The sequence below is a fragment of the Dama dama genome, chromosome 9, assembly GCF_033118175.1.
Source record: "Dama dama isolate Ldn47 chromosome 9, ASM3311817v1, whole genome shotgun sequence".
NCBI classification, from domain to species: domain Eukaryota; kingdom Metazoa; phylum Chordata; class Mammalia; order Artiodactyla; family Cervidae; genus Dama; species Dama dama.
The window spans coordinates 67,711,453-67,726,804 of record NC_083689.1 but is presented as its reverse complement, the minus strand read 5'-3'; the positions used below and the strand labels follow the sequence as shown (position 1 = coordinate 67,726,804).

Below are 15,352 nucleotides of genomic sequence, written 5' to 3'. Positions count from 1 at the left end.
AGCATGAAATAACAAACCATAAGGACCACACCTCCCCTTAGATGCCAGATGCCAGGTGAACATGGTTATGGAGGAAAAGGGCTTTAATGTCAAGATTCTTCATGATTCATGAAACGAGAAAAGAAGGAACCAAACTGAAGGAAACATATTCATGGATGTTTTTGCCTAGGTTTCCAGAATGGAAACAATCTGTATGCCTGTCAACAAAGGAATGTTTGAATTGATGAGATTCCTAAGTAATATTACACAGCTATTAGAAATGCCCTGGAGATGTGACCATAGTGAAAAAGTTAGAATAAAATACATATAGTGTAACCACATTTTTGTTGGGGGGGGGAAACCCCAAACCAAAAACCCCAAAGCTCTTGCTATGTCTATATATGTTACAGAAACAAATGAAAAAAATCTACAGAATGCTAAACTGTTAACATTCTCTACCAGGCAGATTTCGGGTTGGAGGTGGGTGGCAGTACTATTGAATTCACCCCCTAAAAAAGGTGTGGAGAAAGAGGCTTATAACCAGGTGGGAGTTCCATTCTGGTCTCTGTAACAGTGCTCCTAAGTGAGCTGCTTTGCCTGTCTTATCATCATGCTGCCCTCGATAGCATCTTAATGAAGGGAGAGAATTGATAATTGCCTTTATCTTCCAGTCATTATTCTCTTTTTCCTTAAATTTCTGCGAGGCCAGTATCACTTAGAAATCAAACCCATCTCTGTAACCACTTTCACCGAGGGCAATTTATCTGCTCCTGGACAAGCATCTGTTACCTTCAGCAGAGGGAGTGAACAGCAACTCAAGTAGTGTCTGGGCTGCGTCCATTTATCTAGCCAACCTTGCTCACTACACCTGGCCCAAGAACCTTCACGCACAAAGGATTTGCATTTGAAAATGTCTCCTTCCTTCCCCGTGAGGAATGGGTCTCAGTCTCAGCAGAAGGAGCACAGACTAGGATCCAGGTTTGAGTCTCCTGTGCCTCCTATGGACCGTGTGAACTGGAGCAGAGAACTCACCTTCCCTGAGGTTCAGTACATGCATCTGTAAAATGGACCAGACAGCCCCTCTAGACACCCATGATTTCAGAGAGGCCAGAATCTCAGAAAGAGTTGTGACAGATGATGTTGAAACATAAAGGAGGGAAAAATATCATCACCCCAAACCTCAAAGTGGGCGCAGGTGAGCTGAGAGGCTGATGGGCCCCTCAGCACAAGCCTTGGCACACAGGCACCTGGATAAATGGCAGGCATTGTTACTGTTCATGGAGGATGCAGCATCCATTTCAAGAAGACTTAGAAAATGCATCTGTTTGCAGAAATGATAAAAGGACACAAATCACACAGCAGCTCACATGGATGCTGAGTGGTTTTCGCCCAGCATAAATCGTCAGGGATACAGGCCCATTTGATTTTCAGTTGACAGGCAGCCATTTTTGTGTGTAAGCCATTTATCTCTGTAATTTCAACACAAGGGCTGAATTCACTGAGCTCTGTTTTAAAAATTACAGAAAAGAAGTCAATTTGAGAAATGTTATTGGCTGCCATTTCATCTTAAGATGTATGAGCACCTTTAAATCCCAATATTAGGTCTGATGGATCAATAATGGTTGTCGTGGAAGGAACACTATTGTTCAGAAGAGAGAAATTTAATTTCAGGGGAGAGATGACTGAAGTTTCCTGAAAATCACTGATGCTACAGAGAAACCTGAACTTTTTCCTTTCCCAGCTCACACATCATTCAGGCTAACAGTCTCTTTCTACTCCCGCTGCTCCTCCCTATACAATTGCCTTGCTAACAACCTGGCAAACTAGGGATTCTGGGTCGCTCTCGTCCTGAGCATCTCTGGGGCGCTACTCTTACACTCAAGTACTCCATTACGAAAGTGTCAAGTGAGATTTCTGCACCACACAAATCATGATAAGAACGGTAAGAACTGCTAATACGTACTAAATATATCTTCCAAGCCTGTCACTGTTCTGTAGCAGGACTGACATACCTCCTGGCGCTGTAGAGCGGGAGAGGGGTATGAACAAACTTCAGCCATTCACAACCATTGTATTTGGATGGAGGAAGGTGTGTACCACCCTCACCACCCAAACTCTCATCCTGCACACCACACCACAGACCACAGCTGATTTTGGGTCATTTTGAGATTTACTATCTGTTATGCCTCAGGCATTTCTTGTTAGTCAAGGAAAGTGAGTTATTTAAAACCACAATGTAATATATAGTATAATCAGAAAAGGATCCCATTACCATTTTCATTTTTCACATCCAAATGGCGTCAGTTTATTCAACTGCCTACTTGACATCCTCATTTGGATGTTTTAAGAACATCTTAACCTTGACTGAAATACAAATCTTGATTTTCCCCCAAGCCTGCTCTATCCAGTCTGTAAATGGCAACTCCATCTCCCCAGCCACTCTGGCCAAAAGCCTCAGTGTTATCCTTGACTCCTTTCTTTTTCTTATATCCATACTGTCTGTAAGTAAATTCTGTCATCTCCATCTTCAAAGTGTACTTAGAAAGCAGCCACTGGTAATCTCTACTCCCACTGTGGTCTGAGTCACTGTCCTGTAATATACCCCAGCTAGTCTCCCTGTCACTATCCTTGGCCACCTCAGTCTATTCTAACATAGCAACCAAAGAGATCCTTTTGAAAATGAAAACCAGACCCTGGTGCTCTTGGCTCAAAACCTTCCAAGGCTTCCCATCTTACTCACTTCGGTAAAAGCCAAAGCCCCACCAAAAGTTGAAGCTCCAATACTCTGGCCACCTGATGCAAAGAGCCAGCTCACTGGAAAAGATCCTGATGCTGGGAAAGATTGAGAGCAGGAGGAGAAGGGGATGACAGAGGATGAGATGGCTGGATGGCATCATCAACTCAATGGACATGAGTTTGAGCAAACTTTGGGAGATGGTGAAGGACTGGGAAGCCTGGCGTGCTGCAGTCCGTGGGGTCACAGAGAGTTGTAACAACTTAGTAACTGAGCAACAACAACAAAGCCTCACCATGACTCTGATACTCCTCCAGCCTTGCTTTTCATCACTCTCCTCCCGGGTCACTGGGCACCACAGCCAAGCACGATGGTCTCAGGGTCTTTGTACTTGTTTCCTCTGCCTGCAGGGCTCTTCCCCCAGTTAACTGCTTTACTAGGCCCCTCACTTCTTCATTTCTATATTCATATGTTACCTTATCAGCAAAGCATTCCCTGACCACTGAAATAAAACACGCCTTATTCCCATCACTTTCTCTACTTCCTACCTTGCTTCTTTCTTCTCCTATATCACTGAAAAATTAGTATGTTCATTTGTTTGTTTATGACCTCCTCTGCCCAGTAGAATATAAGCTCTAGGATGAGAAATATAAGCCTATTTCGTTCATTGCTGTTTTCCCCAAGGACTAGCCTACACAAGAAGCACACATGGTAGGCACACAATAAATATTTGAACTAATGAATGAATGACTTGCAGAGATAGTTTTAATTGGCTAACAGCCTTGAGTTCTCTTCAAGGCAGGGACAGGCATTTGATCACATCAATATAAGTGAATAGGAGCAGGCTGCATCTTAGGTGGGCTACAGATTGGGGATGGAGGAGTGAGAAAGGAGCCCCTAGCACACATACATGGTTACCTTAAATTCCTGACTTAATTAGCTCTAGATACCTTCAGGAGGCCTCTATGCATCAGGAGCCCAAGAACACAGAAGCTCTGCCAAAAGCTTCCTATGGTCCCCAGGGTAATGCACAACTGGTGATACCTTCTGGGCCAGGAAACCTCAGCTCCTTTATATCCCTGGCCTTTCCTGTTTGGGCTCACATCACTGCTCCAGAAGATTCCCTGTCTGTTTCTGGGAATATTTATAAACATCAGGCTTTCCTGGTTCTCAAGCCCCAGCAACATCAAGGCCACATGATCATGGGAGGAAGCTGGTGGTCCCTCAATAGGACCTAAGCTGCTAGCTCTCCTGGGCCCAGGGAGCCGTTTCCCCTCAGTGCTCTCCCTCTTCTTGATTCCCCATCTTTTTATCTGGATGTTGTGGATAATGCAACAGTCAGCAAACCATGCTAACAAATCCATTTCCAACTAAATTCTGTTATTTCTAATAGTTTTTTGGTGGAATGTTTAGGGTTTTCTATACATAAAGTCATGTCATCTGCAAACAGTGACAGTTATACTTCTTCCTTTCCATTCTGAATGACTTTTATCTCTTTTTCTTGCCTAATTGCTCTATCTAGGGCTTCAATACAAATGGCAAGAGGGGGTATCTTTGCCTTGTTCCTGATTTTAGAGATAGCTTTAACTTTTCATTATTGAGTAGGATATTAGTTGTGCATTTGTCACATATGGCCTTTATTATGTTAAGATACATCCCTTTTATACCCACTTTTGAGATTTTTTTTAAAAATCATAAATGGGTGCTGAATCTTGTCAAATGCTTTCTTTGCATCTATTGAGATGATCATACAGATTTTATCCTTCATTTTGTTAATGTGAATCACACTGATTGATTTGTGGATGTTGAACCATCTTTGCATCCCTGGAATAAATCCCACTCAATCACACTGATCCTTCTGAGCTATTACTGAGTTTGGTTTGTTAATATTTCATTGAGGATTTTTACATCTATGTTCATGAGAGATATTGGTCTGTAATTTTCTTTTTTGTATTGTCTTTGGTTTTAGTATCAGGGTAATGCTGGCTCCACAATGACTTGAAATATACTCCATCCTCTTTAATCTTTTGGAAGAACTGTGTAGAATTTGTATTGTTTCTTAATTTCAGGAGGTGGAATTCACCGTGGAACCTATTTGGGCCTGGGGTTTACTTTGTCGGAAGGTTCTTAATATAATTCTAGTTTCTTTACTAGATATTGTCATTTAGTCGCTCAGTCGTGTCCGATTCTTGCGACTCCATGGACTGTGGCCTGCCAGGCTCCCATATAGGGTTATTTAAATGAATTATTTCATCCTGAGTAAGCTTTGGTAGTTTGTGTCTTTCAAGGAATTTGTTATTTCATCTAAAAGTTGCTGAATTTATAGGAATCAAATTGTCCAGAACATTACTTTATTTTCTCTTAATAGTAATAGAATCTGTAGTTATGTTACCTTTCTCATTATTGATATTGTTAATTTGTGTCTTCTTTCTTTTTTTCCCTTATCAGTCTGGTTAGATGTTAATCAATTTAATTGACCATCTCAAAGAACCATCTTTTAGGTTCATTGATTTTTTTTTCTATTGGTTTTCTATTTCTATTTCACTGATCTCTGCTTTGATCTTTTAAAAACATTTCCTTTCTTCTGTTTATTGCAGATTAACTTACTCTTTCTAGTTTTTAAAGTAGAAGCTGATGTCATCAATTTGAGACCATTTTTCTTTTCCAATATAGGTATATAATGCTACAAATTTCTTCTTACATGCTGCTTCACTGACATCTCATAAATTCAGATACATTCAGTTTCCACTATCATTCAATTCAAAATACTTTCTAATTTTCCTTTTGATTTCTTCTTTGACCCATCTGTTATTCCTGAATTATATAGCTTCCAAACATTTAGAAATTCTAAGGGAATATTCTATTATTGGTTTCAACATTTATTTTCCCTGTGGTCAGAGAACATAATTTCTATCACTTGAATCCATTTCAATTTATGAAGACTTGTTTTCTGGTCATGAATATAGTCTATCTTAGTAAATGTTCTGTATGCACTTGAAAAGATTATATATTTTGCTACTGAGTGGAGTGTTCCACAAATGTCAACTGGGTCACACTGGTTGACAGTGCTGTTCAAGACTACTATATCCTTGCTGATTCTCTGTCTACTTGTTGTATCAGTTATTGAGAGAGAAGTACTGAAATTTCATAACTGTGGCTACATCTATTTCTCCTTGCCGTTCTATGACTTTTTGCTTCATGTATTTTGAAACTTTCTTGTTAGATGCTTAAACATTTAGGATTGCTATGTCCTCTTGATGAATGATTCCTTTATTATGAAATGACCTTCTTTATCCGCAGTAATAGTCTTTCTTCTGTAGTCTATTTGACTAGTATTAATATATAGCAATTCCAGTTTTACTAGTTTAGCACAGGAGATCTTATCTATCTTTTCACTTTTAATTTATTTGTATCTTTATCTTTACAGTGTGCTTCTTGCAGGCAGCATGTACTTGGATCTTGCTTTCCTATCTGACAATTTGCTTTGCCATTGAAATAGTTAATATGATTATTTAACATGATTGTTGATATGGTTAGGTGAAAGTTCATCATCTTGGTACTTATTTTCTACTTTTCCTTTCTGATATTTGCTCTTTCTTCCCTGTTTTTCTGCCTTCTGGATTAACTGAATATTTTTCATGATTCCATTTTACCTCCTTTGCTGTCTTATTAGCTATAACTCTTTGCTTTTGCTATTTAGTACTTGCTTTAGGGTTTATAGTATAAGCTTTGAACTTATAAATTCTATTTTCAAATGGCAGTATACCACATCACAGATAGTACAGGGAATGTTATAATGGTATACTATCATTTCTCTCCTCTAACCTTTATTGTGGGATACATTTTTATCTATACTTTAAATACAATAATATGTTATTTTTTCACACAGTCAGATATCTTTTTAAAGATTTAAACAAAAAAAAATTTAAACAGCAAGAAAAAATAGCATATAATATATATCTACATAGTTACTATTTTCAGTGATCATTCTTTGAGAATGAAGGCTCCTATTTCCATCTGATATCTTCCCCTGTCAAAGAATATCCTTCAGTGTTTCGTGTAGTATAAGACTACTGTGATGAATTCTTTCAGCTTTTTTCTAATGCCTGAAAAGTTTTTATTTTGCCTTTATTTTTATATTTTCATTGGGTAGGGAATTTTAGGTTGTCAGTTTCACCTTTCAGTACTTTAAAACAGTTGCTGTGCTGTGCTTTCGCTTGTGCTGTTTTCAGTGAAAATTCTGTCATTCTTATCTTTAGTACTCTGTCTAGAATAAGTTTTATTTCTCTGGCTATTTTAAATTTTGTTCTCTTTATTGTTGAGTTTCAATAATTTTATTATGATGTGTTGGTGTTGTTTTATTCATGCTTCTTGAGATTAGTTTTCACTGAGCTTCTTAGATCTACAATTTCATAGTTGTCATTCACTTCTGGCCATTATTTCCCTCTTCTTCTTCATGGACTCCAATCACATAAATATTCAACTGTTTAATGTTATCAACATTCATCAATGCTTTTTTCATTTTAAAAAATGTTTTTTCTACCGTTTTTATTCTGAGTAATTTCTTTTCCTCACGTTCACTAATTTTTTTGTATGTGTGAAATATCTGTCCTGTCATTCATCCTATATATTGCATTTTTCATCTCAGACACTGCTAGTTTCACTTCTAGAATTTGAGTCTTTTTAAAAAATGATTTATTTATTTATTTTTGGCTATGCTGATCCTCTGTTGCTGCGTGAGCTTTTCTCTAGTTGTGGCAAGCCGGGGCTGCTCTTTAATTGCAGTACTCGGGCTTCTCATAGTGACTGCTTCTCTCTTGTGGAGCAGGGGCTCCAGTGCGTGTAGGCTTCAGCAGTTGTGGCTCCCACGCTCCAGAGCACAGGCTCAACAGCTGTAACACACAGGCTTAGTTGCTCTACGGCATATGAGATCTTCTCAGATCAGGGATCGAACCTGCATCTCCTGCATCAACAGAAAGGTTCTTAACGCTGAGCCAACAGGGAAGCCCAAATTTGAGACTTTTTACACCTTCCAAGGCTCTACTGTCTTAAATACATGGAATACTGTTATAATAAGTGTTTTAGTGTCCTCTGATCATTTGAAAATCTGCATCAACTTGGGGTCAACTTTGATAAGAGTATCTTCCTCATTATGGGCCATCTTTCTCTACTTTTTTGCACGTCTGATAGCCTCTGATTATATTTTTCCTTGGTTGGTGGTGAATATTTTGTTATAGTTTCTCAAGCTTTGTCCTGGGAGGAAGTTACTTGGAAACAGTTTGATCCTTTTGGGGCATAATGTATGCTTTTTCAGACTGGTCCAGAGCACTGTTCAGTTGAGGGCTAATTAGTCCCCACTGACGCAAAACTCTTCTAAGTGTGAGGTCCAGTTCTCTGTAAGTTACAGATTACGAGGTTTTCCAGTCCGAGTGGAGGAAAGCGGCACGGTTTCCGGCCCAGGGTGACAGCGAGCACTCTGTGCTCCCATCCGCCCGGGCGGCTCCTTCCCCAGTCTCCCCACACCATCAGCACAGTCTACTCCGTACTCAGAGGGTCTGGAGATCTCTGCAGATCAGCCTCCACACAGCTCTCTCCTCTCCAGTCCCCTGTCCTGTGAACTCTGGACTCTCAGCTCCATCTCTTCAACTCAGGAAGTCCTCAGGGTTCTGCTTGGGGACCTCCCTGCACCATGCCCTGGAAACTCTAGGGAACAAGTTGTGAGGTCCTTGTAGGATTCTCTCATTTATTTCCCATCTCTTAGAGATTACTGTCCTTCATTCTCTGAGGTCCACAGTTTTAAAAACCATTATTTCACATATTTTACTTTTTGTTTTCTTTTGGTTGTTTCAGTCGGGCAGGTAAACTTCGTTCTTGTTATATCTTGGCCCCTAAGTACAAATTTTATGTCTACATGTACATTCATATTGGGGCATTATCACTACTGCTACTTCTACTACTACCGTAGCGGTAACTGTGATTGACTTCAATTTCCTGTGCCAGCAAGTTATCATTTTTTTCAGAGTATATTTAATAAACATATGTCAAAGGTAATAGGCTACAACTCCCTCCCTTGCTGCCTTTGTAGCTTGTTGGGGATGTAAAGGCACTCAATAGAATCCAGGCCTATTATAATAATATGAGCTTATAAATTCTTTTGAAGAAACCAAACACATACCATAAACTAACTATGTTAAATGAACAAAAAGCAAAAAGGAGCATGGAACCAGGAACCTGGTAGACTTGGGCCTTTTATTATAACAAAGATGCCATTCAGTTCATCATTACTGAAAGCTATACTCATGGAGTGGAAAAGGCAGGTCAGGATTGTAGGCTGCTTTCATCGCCACCATGCACAGACTAAGGGTTCTGATCGCCCATCAGAAGGGTTCGCCCAGGGATCTTTGGACCCAGGACACTTCTAGCAGCTGGGACTCCATTGCCATCAGCTCTGTGCCCTGGAGGGGCTCCACGTGCAGCTGCCAAACAGGCCACCAGGGCCCCCCCAGGGGAGAAGGAAAGTGGGCCAGCCCACCAGCCATCCTCTGTTCCTGCTCCCTTGGCAGGAGGTGCAGAGGGCAGGCCCGCTCGGAGCCAGCTGGCCACCTCCCCTATGCAAACCCAGCCAGTGGGGCTGTACCGCCCCGTCTCCATTCTCCATGGCTGTACGGTCCCCCACGCAGCTTCTGGAGGAAGTGAATGCTGCTGGCACAAACAAACAGCCCCTCAATTCTGCTCCTGACATGCTGTTGCCAAAATTCAGTCTGAAGGAGCTGAAGGCAAACATAAACCTCAGCTCCTGCCAGAGACGTTGTTTAAGCTAAAAGAAACCAGCAAGACCAAGCAGCTCGACTGCTCTAATTTCCTTGCACATTTCCGCTGTCAAACTGCAGGAGAGATTCCCCCGCCCACTGCACTTCCCCTGGAAAAAGAAAAAAGTTCTTCAAGAAACCTGTCAACTCATTTATGAAAAATCAGCTTCCACGACAAGATTCTAAAAAAGGCGGGGGGTGGGGAGCGTCAGGAGCACTGGATTAAGCAACATCTTTCACCATAACTTGGATACTGGCTGGGTGGGTGGACTGGTAATAGAGGAGCCTTAGGCGAAAATCACACCCACCCAGAACTGGGCTTCCTTCCCTTAAACCCAGGCCCTGAACCCCTCTGCCAGGCTGGTGAAGCTCATGGTCACTTCTCAGAATAATGTTTACAATGAATAAAATAAAATATATGAGCTTGTAAAGAAAACCAGTTAGGCTGAAATACAGTTATCAAAATAATAAAGAAATGTGAAATAGAGTCATAAATGTGCTTCTTCACTAACACATTAGATGACAAGATCAAGCAGAAGTTCTAAAATCTACCTTCATCCCAAAGCAGTGATGAGTGTCTGTGACATTTCAAGATATCTGTAAAGCGATGGGAAAGTAGATGATTTCTTTTGGCGACAACATCATAGGTGCTTCATTGCCTACATTCATAACTGAAGCGAGCACTAGATTTCAGTGAGAGGTTCATGAAAATAAAAATGCAAAGTTGTTTTCACCCAAGTTTACAGACCCTCCTGAATTCTATTCACAAATCTCTTTGTGGGTCCTGGGACTCCTTGAAAAGGAAGACCTTTCTTTTTCTTGGCTGTTGGGAGACAGCACTGCACTGGGAGACAAAGGGGCACATCCCCACCCTGGCTTCCCCTCTAAGAGCTGAGAGACTCACCCTGTAAGTCAAAGAATGTGCACTGTCTTGCCTAGCTCTCTACTTGCAATGAGGTCTCGCAAAGGTTGGTGTAGGGTGGGGGTGTTCTCTGGGGTTCCAAAGAACCCTATGCCCATCTCATCACTGGTTCTCATCTGTGGTGTAATGACCTGCTTCTGCCATCTGCCTCCACCTCTTGCTCTAAGGAAGCAATAGGGCTCATTTATCAATGTGTTCCTGGTATTAAGAACAGGGCTTGGTACACAGAAGACCATGAATATCCACTTACTAGATGAACAGATGAATGAGTGGATGAAAACTTCTCTCATTATAAAAAAATATTCCTTGTTTCACACCAGCAGTTCTCAACCCTGTCTACATGTGAGAATCGCATCCTGAGATTTTAGAAAATCCTGAGACCCAGGCTATACCTCCAGAAATTCAGACTCCAGTGGCTGGGGTGGGGCACCGGCTTTTCTAATTTTTTAAAACCACCCCAGGTACAGCCAAAGTTGAGAGTCTACAGAACCACAGAGCAGTGGCTGAGGTGAGAATATAATGCTCCCATATGAACTTTCCTAGACTTAGAAAGATGAAATTAGTGCAGAAACTGAACTCTGCAAGGGGCTAAACATATAAATTGAGTTTCTGACCTTTGGAGTCGGGTCACAGTTCTAAATCCAGCAACATCCGAAATATCTGAACTACATTTTCAGACTTAGATGAAAAAAATCCCAGGCCTGATAGTGAAGACCATGAAACAAATTGCAACCCCTCGGGCAAGCCCTGCAAGGCCCCTCGCTCCCTCCCCTCACTGTAAGAAATCCACAGGTCTGGGCAAGCAGCACACCTTTGCGTGAAAATTCATAGTTGTGTGTTTTCCTCATCTACACGGTGGAGATGATGATAATAATGCCAACCCTAAAGTAATGCTGCAGGGACTGAAAGAAGTAAGGGGCCAAAAAGCATTTTTAGGGCCAAACATGCTACCAAGATTCTTTATTATTATACTCTACCAATTGAGCTCATAGTGGTGGAAAGGCCTAATGACTCAGATTCTAGGTCAGACTCTCTGCATGCAAATTCTGGCACTACCTCTTACCAGCTATGTCATCTAATACTAATTATTTAACTCTTTGGACCTCATTCCATCTCCCAGGGTTTTGGGAAGGTTTGGCTGAGTTAATGTACTTAAAGTACCATTGGTTCTAGAGTTGATAGATGGAGACTATTACATTTAGAATGGATAACAACAGGTCCTAATGTACAGCACAGGGGACTATATTCAATACCCTGTGATAAGCCACAATGGAAAAGGATATTAAAAAAAGAATGTATATATAAAACTTGAGCTTTGCATCAGAATCACCTGGAGGGCTTGTTAAAACACTGATGGCTGAGCCCCTACGCAGAGCTTTTGATTCAGTACACCTGGGTAGGATCCAGAAATTTGCATGTCTAACAAGCTCTGCTGGCCTGGGAACCACACTTTGAAAACCACTGGCTGAGAACAATGCCTGGCATACAGTAAGTATCTAATAAGTGTTAGCTGTTACTCTCTTTCCCTGGCCTCTAATTTTGTAGCCCCTGAGTAAAGCAGTTTCTGCTCCACTGTTCCTCATAACTGCCTTCACGAAAAAAATAAACTTAAAAAAGTTTTTTTTAATTTTGTAATCGGAAACAGCCGATTAACAATGTTGTGATAGTTTCAGGTGAACGGTGAAATGACTCAGCCATACATATACATGTATCAATTCTCCCCCAAACTCCTCTTCCACCCAGGGTGCCATATAACATTCAGCAGAGTTCCCTGTGCTATAGAGTAGGTTGGTTAATAAGTAGGTAGGTTAATAAGTAGGATAACTTATTGGCTATCCATTTTAAATACAGCAGCGTGTACAAGTCCATCCCAAACTCCTTAACTATTCCTTTTCCCCGTCCTTCCCTCCTGGCAACCATAAGTTCATCCTCTAAGTCTGTGAGTCTCTTTTTGTCTTGGAGGTAATTTTGAAATCTGCTAGCAGTGGATCCCAAGGTGTGGACCCCATGAACACCACACGGGAGCTTACTAGTAATGAAGTTCTTGGGCCCCCACCCAGATCTATTGGATCAGGAAGTAAGGGGTTGAGGCTCAACATCTTGTGTTCCAACTAATAGCCCTCCACGTGATTCTGAAGCACAGCAACTTTAAGACATACTGCTCTATTAGAAAGTCACCATGACCACCACAATACTCCTCGCAAAAGTGAAAGGCAGGATGGCTTAAGATCCAGAGTAGAGTTTTTGGTAGAACTGGAGCTCAAGAACGGACCCAGCTTCTTAGTTACTGTGTGGCCCTACATGAGTTGCAGTACTCCTTTAAGCTTCAGTTTCCTCATCTGTAAACATGGGCATCATCACGGGGCCTACACTGCAGGGAACGGACATGACACAAAGTGCTTGGACACACACTACGTGTTCAAACAAAGTTAGCAGTCACTGTTATCCTTATAATCATGATGACATGTACACTCTCAAAATGATTTGGGATAGCTTATAACCGAGACACAGACATAAAGGTGCATAGGATAGCTAAAATAAAGAGTTAAAAAAAAAAAAGAAATAAAAATGTCACACACAGAAGGTGGAGCAAGGGAGCGCTGAAACTGTTGTTGCAATTGTCTTGCAACTTGAGGTCTGGACTTCCCTGTGGGCCAGAGTCCAGAGAGAAAATACAGAGATCCTGGTTTCCACCGCATGAATAGAGGAAGAAGACCAACTCTTTAGGGGAAACAATACCGTCCCTTGGCCACACCAGCTCTAAATTCTAGGAGAATCTGCTCCCAGGAACCTGTGCACAAAGGCCCTGGATAACAGAGGGAATCTCCTCCAGCAGTGCTTTATGGACCTGTTTCTTTAATCCTCAATGAGAGTCAAGGGCAAAAATCCTTAGATCCCAGAAGATGAGAGAAGTTATACTCACTTTGGGTGCCGAATGTCAGGGAGAGAGCGATTCAGGGAGATTTTATCGCTGACGTAAATGTTAAATCCATTTTCTCGGTACGCCTGGTCCACTCGCTCAGCATAGGTCAATGGGAAGGGCCTCCCTTGTTCTCCGTCTCCTAGGAGCAAAGAGCAGAATCAGGGTTGCCAATTAAATGCAGTGGGAAAGGGAAGAGGAAAAACGTGCTTAAATCACCAAGGAAAGTCCTTAAACTTGATACACAGTGTTTCTCCAGATTCTGCAGGGCTAAAGAGGGGAAGGGAGTGAGACTCAGGCATGGCTGTGTCATGCACTGCAGCTCTGTCCTCCTGTAACCTCCACAACAGGCTGTCAGGGTGGACACGTGAGCCCTCTTTCTACAGAGAGAAAAGTTGGGACTTCCCTGGTGGTCCAGTGGTGAGGAGTCCGCCCGCCAACGCAGGGGTCACAGGTTTGATTCCTGGTCCGGGAGGATCCCACATGCCATGGGATGACTGGACCTGCGTGCCACAACTTTTAAAGCCAGCGTGCTCTAGAGCCAGGGCTCCACAGCAGGAGAAGCCACCACAACGAGAAGCCCACACACTGCAACTGGAAGGTAGCCCCCACTCGCCACAGCTGGAGACGGTCCAGTGTGGCAACAAAGACCCAGTGCAGCCAAAAATAACAGCAAATAAAATTATGCCATAAAAAAGAAAAACCAGGACTCAGAAAGGTTATAAAAGTAGGTCTCTGGGCTCCAATGCCCATGCTTCCCCCGCCCTCTGCCAGGAGCCCCAAACATCTCTGACCCTGAAGTCTGCCCACCTGGATGGGAGGCCAGGTCACCTGCCTAGGAGCTGACCCACCTTGGGCCAGTCACACTAGCTCTGTGAACTGTAGCTTGTTCCTGTCTGGTACCCACACCATTCTGAGACAGTCAAACGAGAGGCTGCATACCTGAGAGCTTTCTGTAAAGATAAACCCTATTAACCATGTGAGGAAATACTGTGATTCCTCTCCAGGCGACTCGAACTTTACATGTAAATCAAAATTGCCACAAATGATCAAAGATGCTTTGATTTTTTTTTTTAAAGCCAGCAAACTAATGACGATCTGCCTTGCCCAGGCCTGAACTGCCTGAAAAGTGTGGCTTAGTCAGGGCTCTGGGTGGATCCAGTGCCAGCTTTCCTTTCTCTGTACCAGCCATCTGGGGAAAGAGTCCCTGATGCTCCAGGGAATTACCCTCTGGGTTTCCGGGGGGCAGATGGTATGTGCTGATGTCCCCCAACCCCTGCAATAATAGACCAAGCGCCTGCCATTGGCGACAGAATGGAAGAAATGGTAACAGAATCAGCTAACTGAAAATCAACTCATCTTTTGGAGCCCGTGGCCTGAGCAACACCCCGTTTACTTTGCAAAGTAAATGCTGTCAACATCAGCGTGATGAGAAAGTGAAAGTAGAGAGGTGGAGCCCGGGGTGGTGCCTGCTCTGATCCAGCCCGACGATGGAGAGGACTCTGCTGCCTGTAACTTGCATGGTTCTGGGATAAGACATTGCTGGCCAGTGCCCAGCATGATCCCACAAGGGACACAAATGCCGCAGGCAGACAAAGAAGGGCAGAAGCATCTGTTTGGGCAGGGAGGGAAGCTCTGGTGGAGGGGGCAGTGCAGGGGAGTGATTCCGAGTTCAGGCCCTGGAGCTGCACAGAGGGGAGTTTGAAGCCCAGCCCTGCTGCTCCTGGCTGTCATCTTGGAAGTGGCTTCAGCTTTTCTGTGTCTTGGGTTTTTTCCTTGGAGTTCATTGGGATGAAAAGGTTCAGTGTGATGATTAAGGGGGGAATGCAGAGCAAGATGCCCGGCACATAGTGAGTGTTCAACTTGGGCTGGGTTACTATTATTCTTAAAAATGTCACCACTGCTTACTCTTTTCTGGCTAGTGAGCCCAATGTTCTAGTAATTCTGGTATAAGTGCCTGGGAAATCAAATGTTTCCTTTCTTCATCT

The 15,352-nt window shown here is 42.5% G+C and overlaps 1 protein-coding gene across 1 annotated transcript in view; it reads right to left on the bottom strand.

Moving 5' to 3' along the window:
* Positions 1 to 15,352, bottom strand: part of GALNT10 (polypeptide N-acetylgalactosaminyltransferase 10) — a 214,504-nt gene that overhangs the window by 102,057 nt on the left and 97,095 nt on the right. The window contains exon 3 of the mRNA XM_061151795.1: positions 13,368 to 13,506. Within this exon, the coding sequence (XP_061007778.1) occupies positions 13,368 to 13,506 (139 nt within the window). The remainder of the gene's footprint in view (positions 1 to 13,367; positions 13,507 to 15,352) is intronic.